This window comes from Zootoca vivipara, chromosome 12, assembly GCF_965207765.1.
Source record: "Zootoca vivipara chromosome 12, rZooViv2.hap1.1, whole genome shotgun sequence".
Lineage (NCBI taxonomy): Eukaryota > Metazoa > Chordata > Lepidosauria > Squamata > Lacertidae > Zootoca > Zootoca vivipara.
Window position 1 is genome coordinate 20,680,306 of NC_142595.1, and position 14,242 is coordinate 20,694,547.

General features: G+C 44.3%; 1 protein-coding gene across 1 annotated transcript; it reads left to right on the forward strand.

Annotated features, from left to right (window-relative positions):
• The first annotated feature begins 1,456 nt into the window (after window positions 1-1,456).
• On the forward strand, window positions 1,457-13,978 carry CBX1 (chromobox 1). Its single transcript, XM_035134335.3, has 5 exons — window positions 1,457-1,823; window positions 8,389-8,559; window positions 9,900-10,077; window positions 11,814-11,908; window positions 12,629-13,978. The coding sequence occupies exons 2-5, from the start codon at window positions 8,420-8,422 to the stop codon at window positions 12,771-12,773; spliced, it is 558 nt and encodes a 185-aa protein (XP_034990226.1). The 5' UTR covers window positions 1,457-1,823; window positions 8,389-8,419; the 3' UTR covers window positions 12,774-13,978.
• The last annotated feature ends 264 nt before the right edge of the window (window positions 13,979-14,242 follow it).

Here is a 14,242-nt window from a genome sequence, read left to right on the forward strand (position 1 = left end):
GGCGAGACACTCTGCGGGGCAGGTAGGGTCTCAGCTGGTAGACAGCCGCCCTGGACACAGAATTAACCTGTGCCTCCATGGGCAGCTACGAGTCCAAAATGACTCCCAGGCTGCGCACCTGGTCCTTCAGGGGCACAGTTACCCCATTCAGGACCAGGGAGTCCCCAACACCCACCCGCCCCCTGCCCCCACAAAACAGTACTTCTGTCTTGTCAGGATTCAACCTCAATCCGTTAGCCACCATCCATCCTTCAACCGCCTCCAGGCACTCGCACAGGACATTCACTGCCTTCACTGGTTCTGATTTAAAAGAGAGGTAGAGCTGGGTATCATCTGCATACTGATGAACACCCAGCCCAAACCCCCTGATCTCTCCCAGCTGCTTCATATAGATATTAAAAAGCGTGGGGAAGAGAACGGAACCCTGAAGCACCCCACAAGTGAGTGCCCAGGGGTCTGAACACTCATCCCCCAACACCACTTTCTGGACATGGCCTGGAGAAAGGAGTAGAACCACTGTATAACAGTGCCCCCAGCTCCCAGCACCTCTAGACAGTCCAGAACAGGGGTCCCCAAACTAAGGCCCGGGGGCCGGATGCGGTCCAATCACCTTTTCAATCCGGCCTGCGGACAGTCCGGGAATCAGCATGTTTTTACATGAGTAGAAAGTGTCCTTTTATTTAAAATGCATCTCTGGGTTGATTGTGGGGCCTGCCTGGTGTTTTTACATGAGTGGAATGTGTCCTTTTATTTTAAATGCAACTCTAGGTTATTTGTGGGGCATAGGAATTCGTTCATTTTTTCCCCAAAATATAGTCCGGCCCTCCACAAGGTCTGAGAGACAGTGGACTGGCCCCCTGCTGAAAAAGTTTGGTGACCCCTGGTTCAGAAGGATGTTATGGTCAATGGTGTCAAAGGCTGTTGAGAGATCCAGCAGAACTAGGAAACAGCTCTCACCTTTGTCCCTAGCTCGCTGGAGATCATCGACCAGCGCAACCAAGGCAGTTTCGGTCACATGGTGAGGCCTGAATCCTGATTGGAAGGGATCCAAATGGTCCGCATCCTCCGCATCCTTGGAAACCTGCCCTGTGTCAATGCTTCACATACTGCGGAATGGGGGTGGCTTACCTTGCAAAGCCAAATCCTGCCCTCAGTTGTAACACAAGCTTTGTTTTTCATTGACTTGCATGCAACTAAGCTGCGCTTGTTAAAGCTGCAATTCTCTAACCACTTTCTTGAGAGTAAGCCTCATTGAACTCAGTGGAACTAACTTCTGAGTAGAAGGCGCGTATAGGATTCTGCTTGGAACCTTTCAAAAACCACGATTAGAAAAGAGGAAGGTTTTGTTTTCGCGGCGTGTGTGTGTGTGTGTGCGTGTGTGTGCGTGTGTGTGCGTGTGTCTGTGCAGGCTGCTTTGCTGTCCATCGCGGCGGTGCGGCGCTCTCAATGGCTACCCGCGAAGAGACTCGCAAGTAAGAGGCGCACGCGAGTCTATTTCGTACAAGTTTACGGGTAGAGGAAGGAAAAAGACAACATCCGGTCCCAAAATGCCGTGGGCGAGAGGAGGTCTTGGAGGGAATTAGAAAGAGGGGCGTAGGAGGAGAACCCGGAGCATGCGCAGTGCGTCTCGGCGGGCCGAAGGGGTTGCAGCGCTCTTTTGTTTGGCGGAGGTGGAGCGAACGCGGGAGGCCTGTTGTCCAACCGTCGCTCTGTTCTGCTTTGAAACGAGACCGGCTCGCTCCGTGCGCCGCTCGCGCCGTCCTTTTCTCTCCCGCCCGTTTGTTTTTATTTCCCCTCGTGCGTTCTTGGCGGGGCTGAAGAAGGTAAAACGGGAAGCGCGCGCAGGGGGCAAACATCGCGCGCGCGGGCTGGACGGCCATGTTGGGGGGTGCTGAGGGAGGGGGGATATTTCTGGGTGAGCGGGGGCTCCTCTTGGGAAGAGAGGTCCAGTATTTAAAAATATGCGGGGTGGGGGGCCCTTTTCTGGGCAGAGGGGAAATAGACACAGTGCTTTATGAGGAGGAAGGCGAAATACGTGAGTTCGGAGTGGAGTCGGCTATGGCTCTTCCTAAGGGCGCCTGTGGATGTGGAGTCCGAAAAGTGGGGTGTCTATGGGGGGGGAGGGATTCTCTAAAAGAAGCGCATAATGTATGGGGGAGCTATTTCAAAGGGGCAAACGTGGAGTGGGCAGAGCAGATGGGGTGTTATGGGAGGGGGGACCCACAAAATGAACCCCCGTGTACATAAGGTGCGGCATTTGCTGGGGTTTCACGTGGGAACGGGGAAATCGAGAAGGCGTTGGTAGTAAGTAAGGGGGGGAGGGGGCGTTAATGAACGCGTGCAGGAAGGTGGAGAACGGTTTCCTAAAATAAGCTGTAGCGGTATCATAAATAGGGATGCCCAAATAAACGGGCCGGTGGAGGGAGCCTGTGTGTGTGCGCGCGCGCGCGCATTTTTAATAGGTGTTCGAGGAAGCTGCTCCAAAGATGACGAAGGGTGTGATGTGTGGAAGATGATGTAAAAAATCCTAAGGTGGGGGGGGGGATGGATGTAGAAAGAAGTGAGTGCAGTGGGTGGTGAGGAAGTGGGTATGTAAGCCAAATAGGTCCCCCCCCTCCCCGAAAGTGGGAGGAAATATGCAGAAAAGGGATAATAGGGGTGGGCTTATGTGGAGCTGAGATGGTTAGTTAAGAGGACTGTTAGAAAATTTATAAGGGGAAATGAAATGGTAGGATATTGGGGAGAATAATTCTTCAAGAAACTAACTATGAAAGTAAAGCGGTAGCGACTTTTTCCAAGTAAGGGGATCATCTGTCCAGGGAGGTAGTGCTTGTGAAATTGGACACTCCTTTAATGTAACAAGAACATTGACTGGTGTGTTGGGATTGAGGCTTTCCTGTGAAGGAGACAAAAGTGTTTCAGAGTATTGCATAGTAAAGTTCAGTGTTGGGATGGTGCTAGTTTCAGAGAGACCTGTAGAAAGCAATGGCTTCTAAAATTTCTGGGCTGCAATCCAGCAGTTTGTACAGATACCATTATTTCTGAGGTGCACACAAAGAAAACTGAGGTAGCTTGTGAGAGTACTGTGAGAGTCTGTATTGGAATGTAGCTGGTTATGTGGCTAAAATGAGGGGGGAACAAAAATGGATTGCATACAGATTGTGTAGCGAGTAATGTGGGTAGGAAGGGTGAAATTAAAATTTTAAGGAAGGTAGGTAAGGGTTTTTATAAATTTGCACCTCCAAACTAGCGTAATCAAAGTGTAGTATTGGAGGAAGGTAAATGGGTTAAGAGTGTGGGACCATACAGCTAGGCAGTCTCCTATGTAGTGGTGAGGGTGTTAATTCACTTGGAAAACAGCCAAAATGATCACTGTTGGTTTGAAGAGCGCTAATAGGTAACCAAGTCGTGTGGGTGAACAGGTTTAATATTTAGAAGATAAAAAGAACTGGGGTGTACTTCAGGGAAATATCTAGGAAACTTGTGATATGTGAATTTGAGTCAATGTGGATCTGTTTGTTAGAGTGAAAGAACCTCATAATGGGGTGCTATTTTGAATGTATCCAGGCAACAGTATTGTATGATGGCTCACATTGGCAAATAGTGTTGCATTTGATGAGAGAGATGCATCTATTTATTACATTTATGCCCCGTGTTTCTTCCAAGGAGCTCAGGGTTAGCCCCATTTTTATCTTCCCTGTTGGTAGGTTAGACTGAGGGGTACTAACTAGCTTAAGATCACATTGTGAGACTTATGACTGTGTAGAAATGAACTTAGATTTCCCTAGTCCCAGGTCCAGCACTTTATTCCTTATGCCACCCTGACGTATGTTGAAGACACATAAGCATGTAGAACCAATGACCTTTTAATAAGTTGTCATGGGTAGTAATTAAAAGAATAACGGCCCTGTGAGGTCAGCCTAAAGCCTATCTAGCCCAGTTCCCTTTTCCCACAGTTAAGTAGCTTAACTCAATATATGTGGGAAGCCAAGAAACACAACATGAGCGCAATAGCCCTCTCCTGTGGCTGTTTGCCAGCAACTGGTATTAAGAGACAAGCAGTATATAAAGCCTTGCTCAGTTCTCACTTATTTTGCAAATGCTGATAGTAAGTACTTCTTTCTTTCAATACTAATTCATATTCCTAAAGTGGCTTACAGTGAACAATAAAATATAAAACTAAAATACAAATATCAAAACCTTATAAAACATTGTATCACAACCACAAAGTGGAGGATTAAACGCTGTAGATGAGGGTTGTCTAACTTCTCATACCAAGTGGACCGCAAGAGTACTTCAACATAGAACCCTGGGCTGCACACTGCCTAGTCACATGGGGTGGGGAAGCAAGGCTCAAAATTGATGCCCCTGCCCCAGCCATCATGCTGCCTTCCCAAAGTCAGATAAGCGAGTCTCTGGCAGTGTCCAAGAGCCCTCATGCCTCCTTTCCAAAGCCCAGCACCTAGGTTTTGGGAAGGCAGCTCATGGGCTGTGGGGGGGGGATCAAATGTTGCTGAGAGCCATCAAAAAAAGGCCTCAAGGGCCATGTGTTGGAACCTCCCTGCTCTAGACATTTCCCTTGACTGAAAAGTATAATTTTTGATAGCCAGCTATATCAGAATTTCCCCACTTCCCTTGCTTAAGGTAAACATGATCTCTTCAAACTGAGTGTCTGGTCCTCTTACGCAAGGCTGCTTTTCTTTATGAAGAACAAACTAAATGAAGTTATTTTTCGTTCATCATACATCACAATAGTTCATTTATTTTACAGCTTGATACTGGTGGCCAGCAAGCCACCACAGGTGTCATGCATTGGTCCATTTGGGTGTTTTATTATTAAATATCTAGTAACTACTTCATCTGCAGTTTGCCCAGTCAGACTAATTGTACTACCCCATCAAACAACATGGGAACAGCACCTAGGAGGATGCATTGGGATGTTTATAGCTGCAATGCTAGAAAGGGTTTTTTAATGGAAAATACTGGAAAAGCCATTTGAAGGTAGAAAAGTGATTAGTGTAGAAGCAGTGGGGCTATACGTAGATGAGTTTCAGAAGCATATAAATTTCAGGCCTCCTGGGTTGCATTTTTCACTTGCTACTTGATTCATACCCTTCTCAAATGTGTTTGCAGGGCTGACTGGAGAACAGAGAGGAGTGTATGTAGGAACTACCAGTAGTGTACTGTATAGGTAAAGGCAAAATTTGAATCAATAGTTCTGCCAACTTTTCCAACTGGCTTCACCCACCATTGGCATGAGGTCCCTGGAAGATTACCTGGAAGGGAAAGCAGCCCTCCAGCTGAAAGTTTACAAAGCACACTGATGATAACGCCTATTCATGCAGAGGTAGCTTTGGTTTGGGATGTTAGGGGAGGCGTACCTATGGTGAATGACATGTTGTGCTCCTACTAGGGTACTTTGTCCAGCTTTGGGTCCCTACCTGCACTCAGCTCTCCACTGCAGCTCCTAGAAGCTGTCAGCATGAAACAGCGGCCACATAGGCTACCCTCACCTGGTTTAGCCAGCCAGTCAAAGCCATTTCCTGGGGTGTGGCCGCTGTCTCATGCTTTGGAGGTTTGTCAACCTAGGAAGTTAGCCATCTAGGAAAACTCTAATCCTACACCTCCAGTGCCTTGTGGGATATCTTCGGGAGAAGAAACGGCTAAGGAGTAATCCCTACACAAATTCAGAGTAGAGTCCCTAAGACAGTTGAATGGCATCTTGTATGTCTCCTTTCGGCAACTTCTGCAGCCAACCTGGTGCCAAATGTATTGCTCTGCTTTCGTTTGGGAGCACATCAGCGAGGCCATGGGGTGGGGTCTTGTCATTTGGGCAGCCCAGGATCTCCATACACACTGTCTAGGCTTGTGCCGCCAATGCAGCGGTTTGACTTTGCTGGAGGCACACTCCTTTGTCTCTCAAGACAATCCACTTTGAGTTTGGCTCAAGGGGCCTGTAGAAGGAGCGACACCACTTCAGATCAAAGGTGATGGAAATTCTGAGGACTTAACTGAACGAAAATTTAAGTTCAGTTGAACCCCTTTTCTCCTCATAATAAAGGAACCAAAGTTAAAAGGTTCTGGAATCTGAGTTGTGTTGTATTGGGTAGGGTTGCCAAGACAGTGGGAAGCCAAGAAACACAACATGAAATGTCTGGGAAAATTTGGACGTATGGCAACCTATGTTGGCTGAGTTGTTTTTTGCAATTTACCTTAAAAATAGCTCCCAAATATTCCCCCCCCCAAAAAAGCTCAAGAAGTTTCTTCATTTTTGTCTCAATCCTAGTACGATATTTTATTTACAAAAGGCAAAGTGTGTGTGTGTGTGTGTGAGAGAGAGAGAGAGAGGTTCTCTAAAACTCCACATCCAGCTCTATTTGCCCTGTTCATTTATAGAACAACTTTGTGCATGTATGTAGGCATTGGTGTGGATACCAAAGCAGGTCAAAGTAATTCAAATGGAGCCTGATTAAATCTATATAGCCTACCGTATATTCTGGCGTATAAGACGACTGGGCATATAAGACGACCCCCAACTTTTCCAATTAAAATATAGAGTTTAGGATATACTCGCTGTATAAGAAATACGACCCGGCGTATAAGACTACCCCCGACTTTTGAGAAAATTTTCCTGCGTTAAAAAGTAGTCTTATACGCAGGAATATACAGTACTTTCAATTTCTTAGTCATGGGGTATGCAAGATGGAGTCTGTTTTATAGACCACAGGCACCTTTGAAACGTCGTGAGAAGCCCATAGAGATCTCACTAAAACACTTGATAATTGTATTGAAGCCCATGAGGAATATGAAGTCCCAATGCTTCCAGGTCATGCTGGTTAAGAATAAAATTCCTTGTGCATGAAGATGCCCAGCTACTCCCCTCCATACCTCAGAGTAAAAAAATGATGTTTCTTCCCAACTACTTTACTGTTCCTGAGATACACTTCCAGAAATTCTGAGCTTTGGCACTATATAGGACTAACACCAAGCAGTGCAGATCGCATGTTATTCCCCTCCTGGTTGGAAAGAGGAAAATGTCTATACAATGTAAACTGGTTTTAAACTAGTTTTAATATGGTTTTCTTCCTTAAAAGAATTATGGAAGCAGTGACTTCACGAGTGTGCCAAGATTCCAGCATTTGTGAGGGAGGGAGACAGGACTAGTTTAAACTTTGTGAAATTGTGTTCTCTAAAAATCTCTCTTCCCCCCCCCCCCAATTCAGCTGCTGTTTGTGGGTCTCTTTCCCTAGCCAACCATCCTTCACTGCAAACGAGACCCATTTCCTCTAAAACCTAGCTGTGCTTGACGGCCCCTTTTGCCTATGTTTTATCAGACCCCGACTGAGACAAGTGCATCCTCCTGCTGAGAGATGCTTTGCCTGCAGGAGCCCAGCGTAGCTTTCTTTTTCCAGTAGACTATAACTTTTCATTTCCAGAAAAAGCAAGCTGTTTAATCTTCTATGCTTGCTGGGTACCCTTGTGGTGCCTCCACCACTCATGGATGCCTTCTCTTCCCAGCACTGCCGTGCTTGCTGTGTAGTCACAAACACAGTCCTGTTGTTTCTGAAAGTGGTGGAGGGAGGATATGGTGGGAATTTTTCCTGCTGCAAGCAGAAAGGCCAGGCCTGAAGAACTTCAAAGTTCTGCAGAGACACAGTGATTCTGTCTCCTGCAGAGCCTGCTCCTTTTGGAAGAAAAATGTTAGTTTTACAGAGCTTCCTACAGTTGGTCCAAGTGTTCAGTATAGATTAAGACTGTCACAAGTTGCTTGGGCAACAAACAAATCGTAGGTTTGGCAGATGGAACATGTTGAGCAAATGTGCACAGTTGTGATTCGTATGCCATATTTTTAAATACCTAGAGTTGGGGAAAGCATTACCGGTAGTTAAGTTTTTATGCAATTGCATCTTGAGGCAAGGGGAAAGTCTTAACATAAATTCCAGGAAAGTAGCCATGTGTGTCCTGTTGCAGAAAAAGTCAGAACCTGATTAGCTGTCATAGGGAAGTGTTCACCATGAGGTGCTGCATCTACTTTTTAATAATCAGTATATGTGGATAGATGTTGTACAGCAAGGTTTGGGTTTATGTGGGTCCCATTGATATTGATGGGATTCAACATTTAACTATCTCTTTTATTTGAAGAAGTATCTGAAGAAGTGTGCATGCACACAAAAGCTCATACCACTGACAAACTTAGTTGGTACTGGAAGGAATTTTTTCCCCTTTTATTTGTGTCACTTTGCAGCTTCTGGAACATTTTTCCTACACTTTTTTTTTACATATTAAAAAATAAAATGACAATACAGACAAAAAATTGTAAGTGTCACGGATCTCTGGTATTGACAATTGCAGTTTCTAAAGCTATCTTTCTGCATTCTCTGTTAACAGCCTCCTTAAAACTGCAAAGCTGGCGAGCACAATGGGAAAAAAGCAGAACAAGAAGAAAGTGGAGGAGGTCCTAGAAGAAGAGGAGGAGGAGTATGTGGTGGAGAAGGTCCTTGACCGGCGGGTGGTGAAAGGGAAAGTGGAGTACCTGCTCAAGTGGAAAGGCTTCTCAGAGTAAGGCTGCTTTCCCTTTATTTCAGCTTTGCAAACTAATCTTTAAAGGTTAGTAGCCCATAAAATCAGTAGCCTCTTATTCCACATATACTTGTGGTTAATCTCTCTGTGCACTGGTTTTGAGAGAGGGAAACGTCTCTTCCGGTTTTCAAAGCTTTGCTTGCCTTGTCACCCAGGAGCTGTTTAGAACCCTGCTTTAGGCCTTTTTTATCTTGCTCTAGGGCAGGCATCCCCAAACTGCAGCCCTCCAGATGTTTTGGACTACAATTCCCATCATCGCTGACCACTGGTCCTGTTAGCTAGGGATCATGGGAGTTGTAGGCCAAAACATCTGGAGGGCCGCAGTTTGGGGATGCCTGCTCTAGGGTGATGTGCCAGGGCTGCTGAATACCTGTGTCTTAAAAACCAGCCCAGTTTCCCCATCCCATTTCTGGTTTATTCATGGTCTTGAAATCTTCTTTTGGACTTCTTCCAGATATGTGTGGGGCTTAATTCTGTTCCTGCAGGAGGGAAAACATGTTTGAGAAACAGGTGTGGTTTTTTCCTTCCCAAAAGTACTTTCTACCTTGAAAATTCTGTTTGAGGCCCAGTTTGGCTGTAGTTTGTGAGCAAATGAATGATTTCACGTCTGTGGATGCTTGTATGTGTTCAGAGTACAGGTCAGCCTCAAACTGATTGTGTGCTTCTGGGCAAATAAGCAGTCCTCAGTTCTGCTGTAAGGGGTGCTTGAGGGGGAAAGTATCTAAGACTGCTGGTTATGTGTAGGAGAAAGCAACCATGCCTAAAAGTATTTATCTGCCTGTTTAGTGTTGAAGCTGAAAATCTGATGTGCTTGTAGAGAAGTTGCAATTTCTGCAGAAGGCTTCCAGGTCTGCACTTACACTTTTTCCTTCCTTCTCCTAAATAATGCAAATCTGAGGTCCATCTCATTAAGTCAGAACCCAGTCAAGAATAACAGCTGAAAATCTAGTAGCCTTACTCTGCCCTTATCACTCCCTATTCTGCCTTACAGCAGTCCATCAGCTTTAAGTCACACTAAGTCACATTCTCAAGTTTACAACTTTAGGGTGTCTTCTTTGCATTTCCAGAAAACTTTTCAGGAATCTCAACCCACCATGTCAGGATTCTAGCAGAAATTGCCTATCATTGCAAAAACCTGTAGTTTTTAAGTCTTCCCCATTCCTAGAAAAGTCATTTTTATAGATTTTGTGCCAAGAATTTCCAGGTCACATAACCAGGGAGATAAATTTCTTAAAGGGGCTATTTTGCAAAAGAAACTCTAGTTACAAAATCTGGTATTTTGCAGTCCTGTCCAGCTGATAATAGTTGTATGGTTTCAGCGAAGATAACACGTGGGAGCCAGAGGAGAACCTTGACTGCCCTGACCTCATTGCGGAGTTCCTGCAGCACCAGAAAACGGCACATGAGAGTGACAAGTCAGAGGGAAGCAAGCGCAAGGCAGAATCTGATTCAGAGGATAGGGGGGAGGAAAGCAGACCAAAGAAAAAGAAAGAGGAGGTAAGGCAGATTTTCTCCATCTGTGGCTCAATGAGGGTTGCTTTATGCTTTGCAGTTAAAGAAACATGAAAAAGGACCGATTGATGTTTCTGAAAGGGTGAAACATTAGCTAACAGCAGTGATATTTATTGCCTCCTTAAAGTGAGCTACATAACTTTTTGTAGTGTAGTGCCTCAGCTGCAAGTGTCTTTGGGAGTATGGTTGACATTCATTAGTCTTTGGTACCACTAGTGGTGTTTCTCACCAGAATCTCTGCCTCCAGCCAAGTTACCTCCCCATCAGAGAATGTGGCTATGTGTTCTTTCAATTTTGGGGATGCACCTGTTACAGTGGGAAGACTCCATTTGCTGTGTTAGTATGCTGGAAGCCAAGTGTCATGGTCCTCATTGTGTTGTTCTTGCATACAGCACTGTGCATTTAAAAAGTTGGATCTGGTGACTTGGCTGGTGGTGGGCTTCTGTTTTCTCATGTATTTCTCTTTGTAGAGTCTGCCCTGTGTCTTGCCTTGCATTCTTTTGAATACAGCCTTTTTTCATTCTGCCTCTAAACTCTTTATAGTCGCATTATCCCTCCTTTTTATTTCAAGACAAGAGACTTCTGATAGTAGTTTTGTGTGGTTAAGTAAAAACAGCCAGACCGTTCCGATATATGTATGGGTTCTCAAAAGTTCATAGTTCTTTCCCACTCCGCATTGTTTGCATTATTTACCCTCTGTCTGTTTGTCTGTCTGTTTGTTCATCCTCCCTTTATTTATTGGTTAATGCTTAGCACTTCCATCCCTTTTATATTGTTGCATTTTCCTGTTAGCACACAACTCTTCCTCTTCATTTCTGATTTCTTTGATTTTATAAGTTTTTTCCTGTCTTTGCTTCACACCCTCCCATTTTCAACTGTTCCTCTCCAGCCCTTTTCTCCACATCCTCCCTTGGAAACATAACATGATTAAGCTAGGGATTACCAAAAATGTAGCTCTGAAATCTTTCAATGCTGGAGCTTTGTTCTGGAAGATACTTCTCAGCAAATTATTTCCAGGAATGGTTGAGCCCAACACCTTTCCTCAGCTGAGGAAGAAACCAGAATGCAACAAGAGCAGGTTCTCTGCCTCACTAGCATACTCTGATGTCTGTTTCTCCCTCCCTCCCTGCCAGCTATGTTCCTGCTCTAGCAATCAAGGCAGTTGCTTCAGTAGTGCCACACAAATATGTTATGGTAGATTAAAAGTGGGAAAGATTCTGGAAGGTGATGGGTGTGGTCTTACTTTGTTTGGAATGAGCGGTTTAAAATTGCAATGCCAAATAAGAAACGCTTTGTCTTAAAACCTCCTTGTTTAATATGCACTGTAGAGCAGTGTCATATTATAAAGAGCTTGAAACTGATTAAACTGGTAGCATGTACCAGAGAAGCTTGATAATATTTTTGTGACTATGCTAAGAATTCTTGCTGGAGATCTAACACTTCCACAGAGGTACAATTAATGGGATTCTTAGGAATTGCAGTAGCTCAAACAACTTTAAAACTAGTTCAAATCTCATAGTATAATTATGCATGGACAAAGCATCTACATCATGTCACTCTTGACTTTGATATCCCCCCTCCCCCAAAGTAGGTCACTGGAAAGGCATTTTCTGGCAGTTGTTTTGGCTCTGCGTCACACCAAATAAAGTTCAATGTCCGTTTTCTCTGTCACCCTTTAAAGGCAATACAGTAATCAGAAACCTTTCCAATTCTTTCATCAGGCTGAGAAGCCTCGAGGCTTTGCAAGAGGGTATGACCCAGAGCGGATTATTGGTGCCACAGACTCCAGTGGAGAGCTCATGTTCCTGATGAAATGGTAAGCCTGATCCTTTGTCTTTTCTCCCTTGTGCATCCTCCATCAGAGATTAGAATCCAGATGTTGAATTGTTGGGAACACAGCTGCTTGTGTCTGTAATGAGATCAGGTGGTAGGACCATTGGTTCTCTAACATTTTTAAAAGTTTAGGGGGATAATTAGCTGCAGAATGCTGTTAATATACAGTCTCTTCGCTTTGATGACCTCTTGCATTTTGATCTGCTTTCTAGTTCCTTGCAAGTGATTTATATGAAACTTGTAATCTGCTTTCTATGTTGTGTAGGGTTCAACTATCTTTTACTTGCAAGCATTCTGAGGTCATAACTGGAAATAACTAGCTCTTGCAACCCTTCCCACAATCCTTCCATGCCTTGAGGAAGGATTGTGTGGATCAGGCAGGTAGATGTATTCTTATAAATCCTATTCTGCATTCTATACATTTTGCATTATACATTTGTGGCCAATGATTCTATGAACTGCCAAGTGTTAAGGTACCTCAGATTTGCATTATCTTTCTGGACAATAATCTTCGTTGTGGTTATGCATCAATAGCAGAGCCATGCATTAAATTCTCAATATTATCCAGAGTTTTAAGATTTCAGATCACATGACCCCAGACTCAGCCGTATGCACACACATTTGGCAGAAATGTTAACACTAGAATATCTTCATACCTTCTCTTTGAGATCAATCCCAAATTTCCCATTTCTTGGTTGTACAGGAAGAACTCTGACGAAGCTGATCTGGTCCCTGCCAAGGAAGCGAATATCAAGTGCCCACAGGTGGTTATCTCGTTCTATGAGGAAAGGCTGACATGGCACTCCTATCCATCAGAAGATGATGACAAGAAGGATGAGAAGAACTAACCTGCCTCCCCTTCTGTCCCCATCCTTCCTCTGGCCGACTTTTGTATTAAATCATCAAACTGTGGGTTTGAACATGAGTGAGAAAGTGAAGAGGAGGTTGTGGAAGATGCTCTCTGTAGAAACTGGACAATTTCTATGCCCCTGACAACTAGGTATGACAACATGCTGTCCCCTTTCTTCCTTTCTCATCATTTACACGTGAGGAAAGAGGAGAGAATTGGTGAGTTCCCAGCTGGGGGGAAGGGTTGAAGCAAAAATAACTAAAAATAATAGAGTTGGAACAGGCTGCCACAAGGGATAGGCAGAGGCTATGTGTTCTTCAGAGACCATCCCTGTGATTTACAGCCTTTCTCCCCAATAGTGTTAACTGCATTTTTACAGATTAGCATGCGTGTAGTTTTTCTTTCTTCCTTTTTGCTATTATCTGTGTTATCGTTGGGGTGGGAAGGGAGGGTGCATTCTGATTGATTTGGGGAGGGCCAATTCATGGTTTCTGTATCCAGAATTGCAATTCTTACAAAATACATGCCTCCTGCTGCAAGTGGAATTGACTCCGGTGAGGCCGGAGCTTATGTGTCTAAGTGTTAAAGTTAACAATTTGATTGCAACCATGAATACAGCCACCTTCCAGAATTATTACTGCTGAAATTGGAATAGTGAGGGCACTCTGCCCCCAAAATCATGTGACAATTTTTTTTAAGTACCTCTGCATTTTTTTATTCCAACCAACCAGAAACTGAGGGTTTTTAGCCTCCCCCTCCCCCCCCCGCTCTTGTATGTATGTGGCATTTTAGGCTTCCTTTTAATTAAGGGGAAGGAAAGCAGGGGTGAAATCTACCCCCTACAGCACAAGGTAGTGGTAGGTTTCAGAATATTCTGTAAACAACTATCTTCTGTTCAGACTTGGGCATTTATGATTGCTTCCCTTGCCCCAAGTCCTACCCACATTTCATTTTTAAGCTAATGACACTTTGTTCTTCCAAAGGACAATTTTACCTCTGACATTCAAAAAACCCCACAAGCCACTGACCCCCCCCCATTCATCCTTTGTGGGGGGGGGTGGTATGTACGTAGAAGTGTACAAACCTTTTTTAAAAAACAAAGCATGTTTAGGTTTCTGTGAAAATGTTGTCTAAAACTCAAGTGTTTGGATTCTAACTTCATACTGAACTGTCTTTTTGTCTCAATAAAACTTTAGATTTATAGTCCTGCTCTTTTTCTTCTTCATCTGGTCCAGGCCTTCATCTGGACCACAAGGCTGTCCTTTTCAATTGCAACTAGAAAATATTGCAGGAATAAGTGATATGCTGAACTGAGAAGTATTGCAGTCTGTTAGAGGGGAGCATGGTCGGTACATAAAGTCAAGAGAGGGCACATTCCCTCAGTCATTATAATGCTGAATTTGGTGACCCTACCTTTATCACAACACAGGCCTACCAACAAAAGTGCAGAAAATTAAAGACACCAAA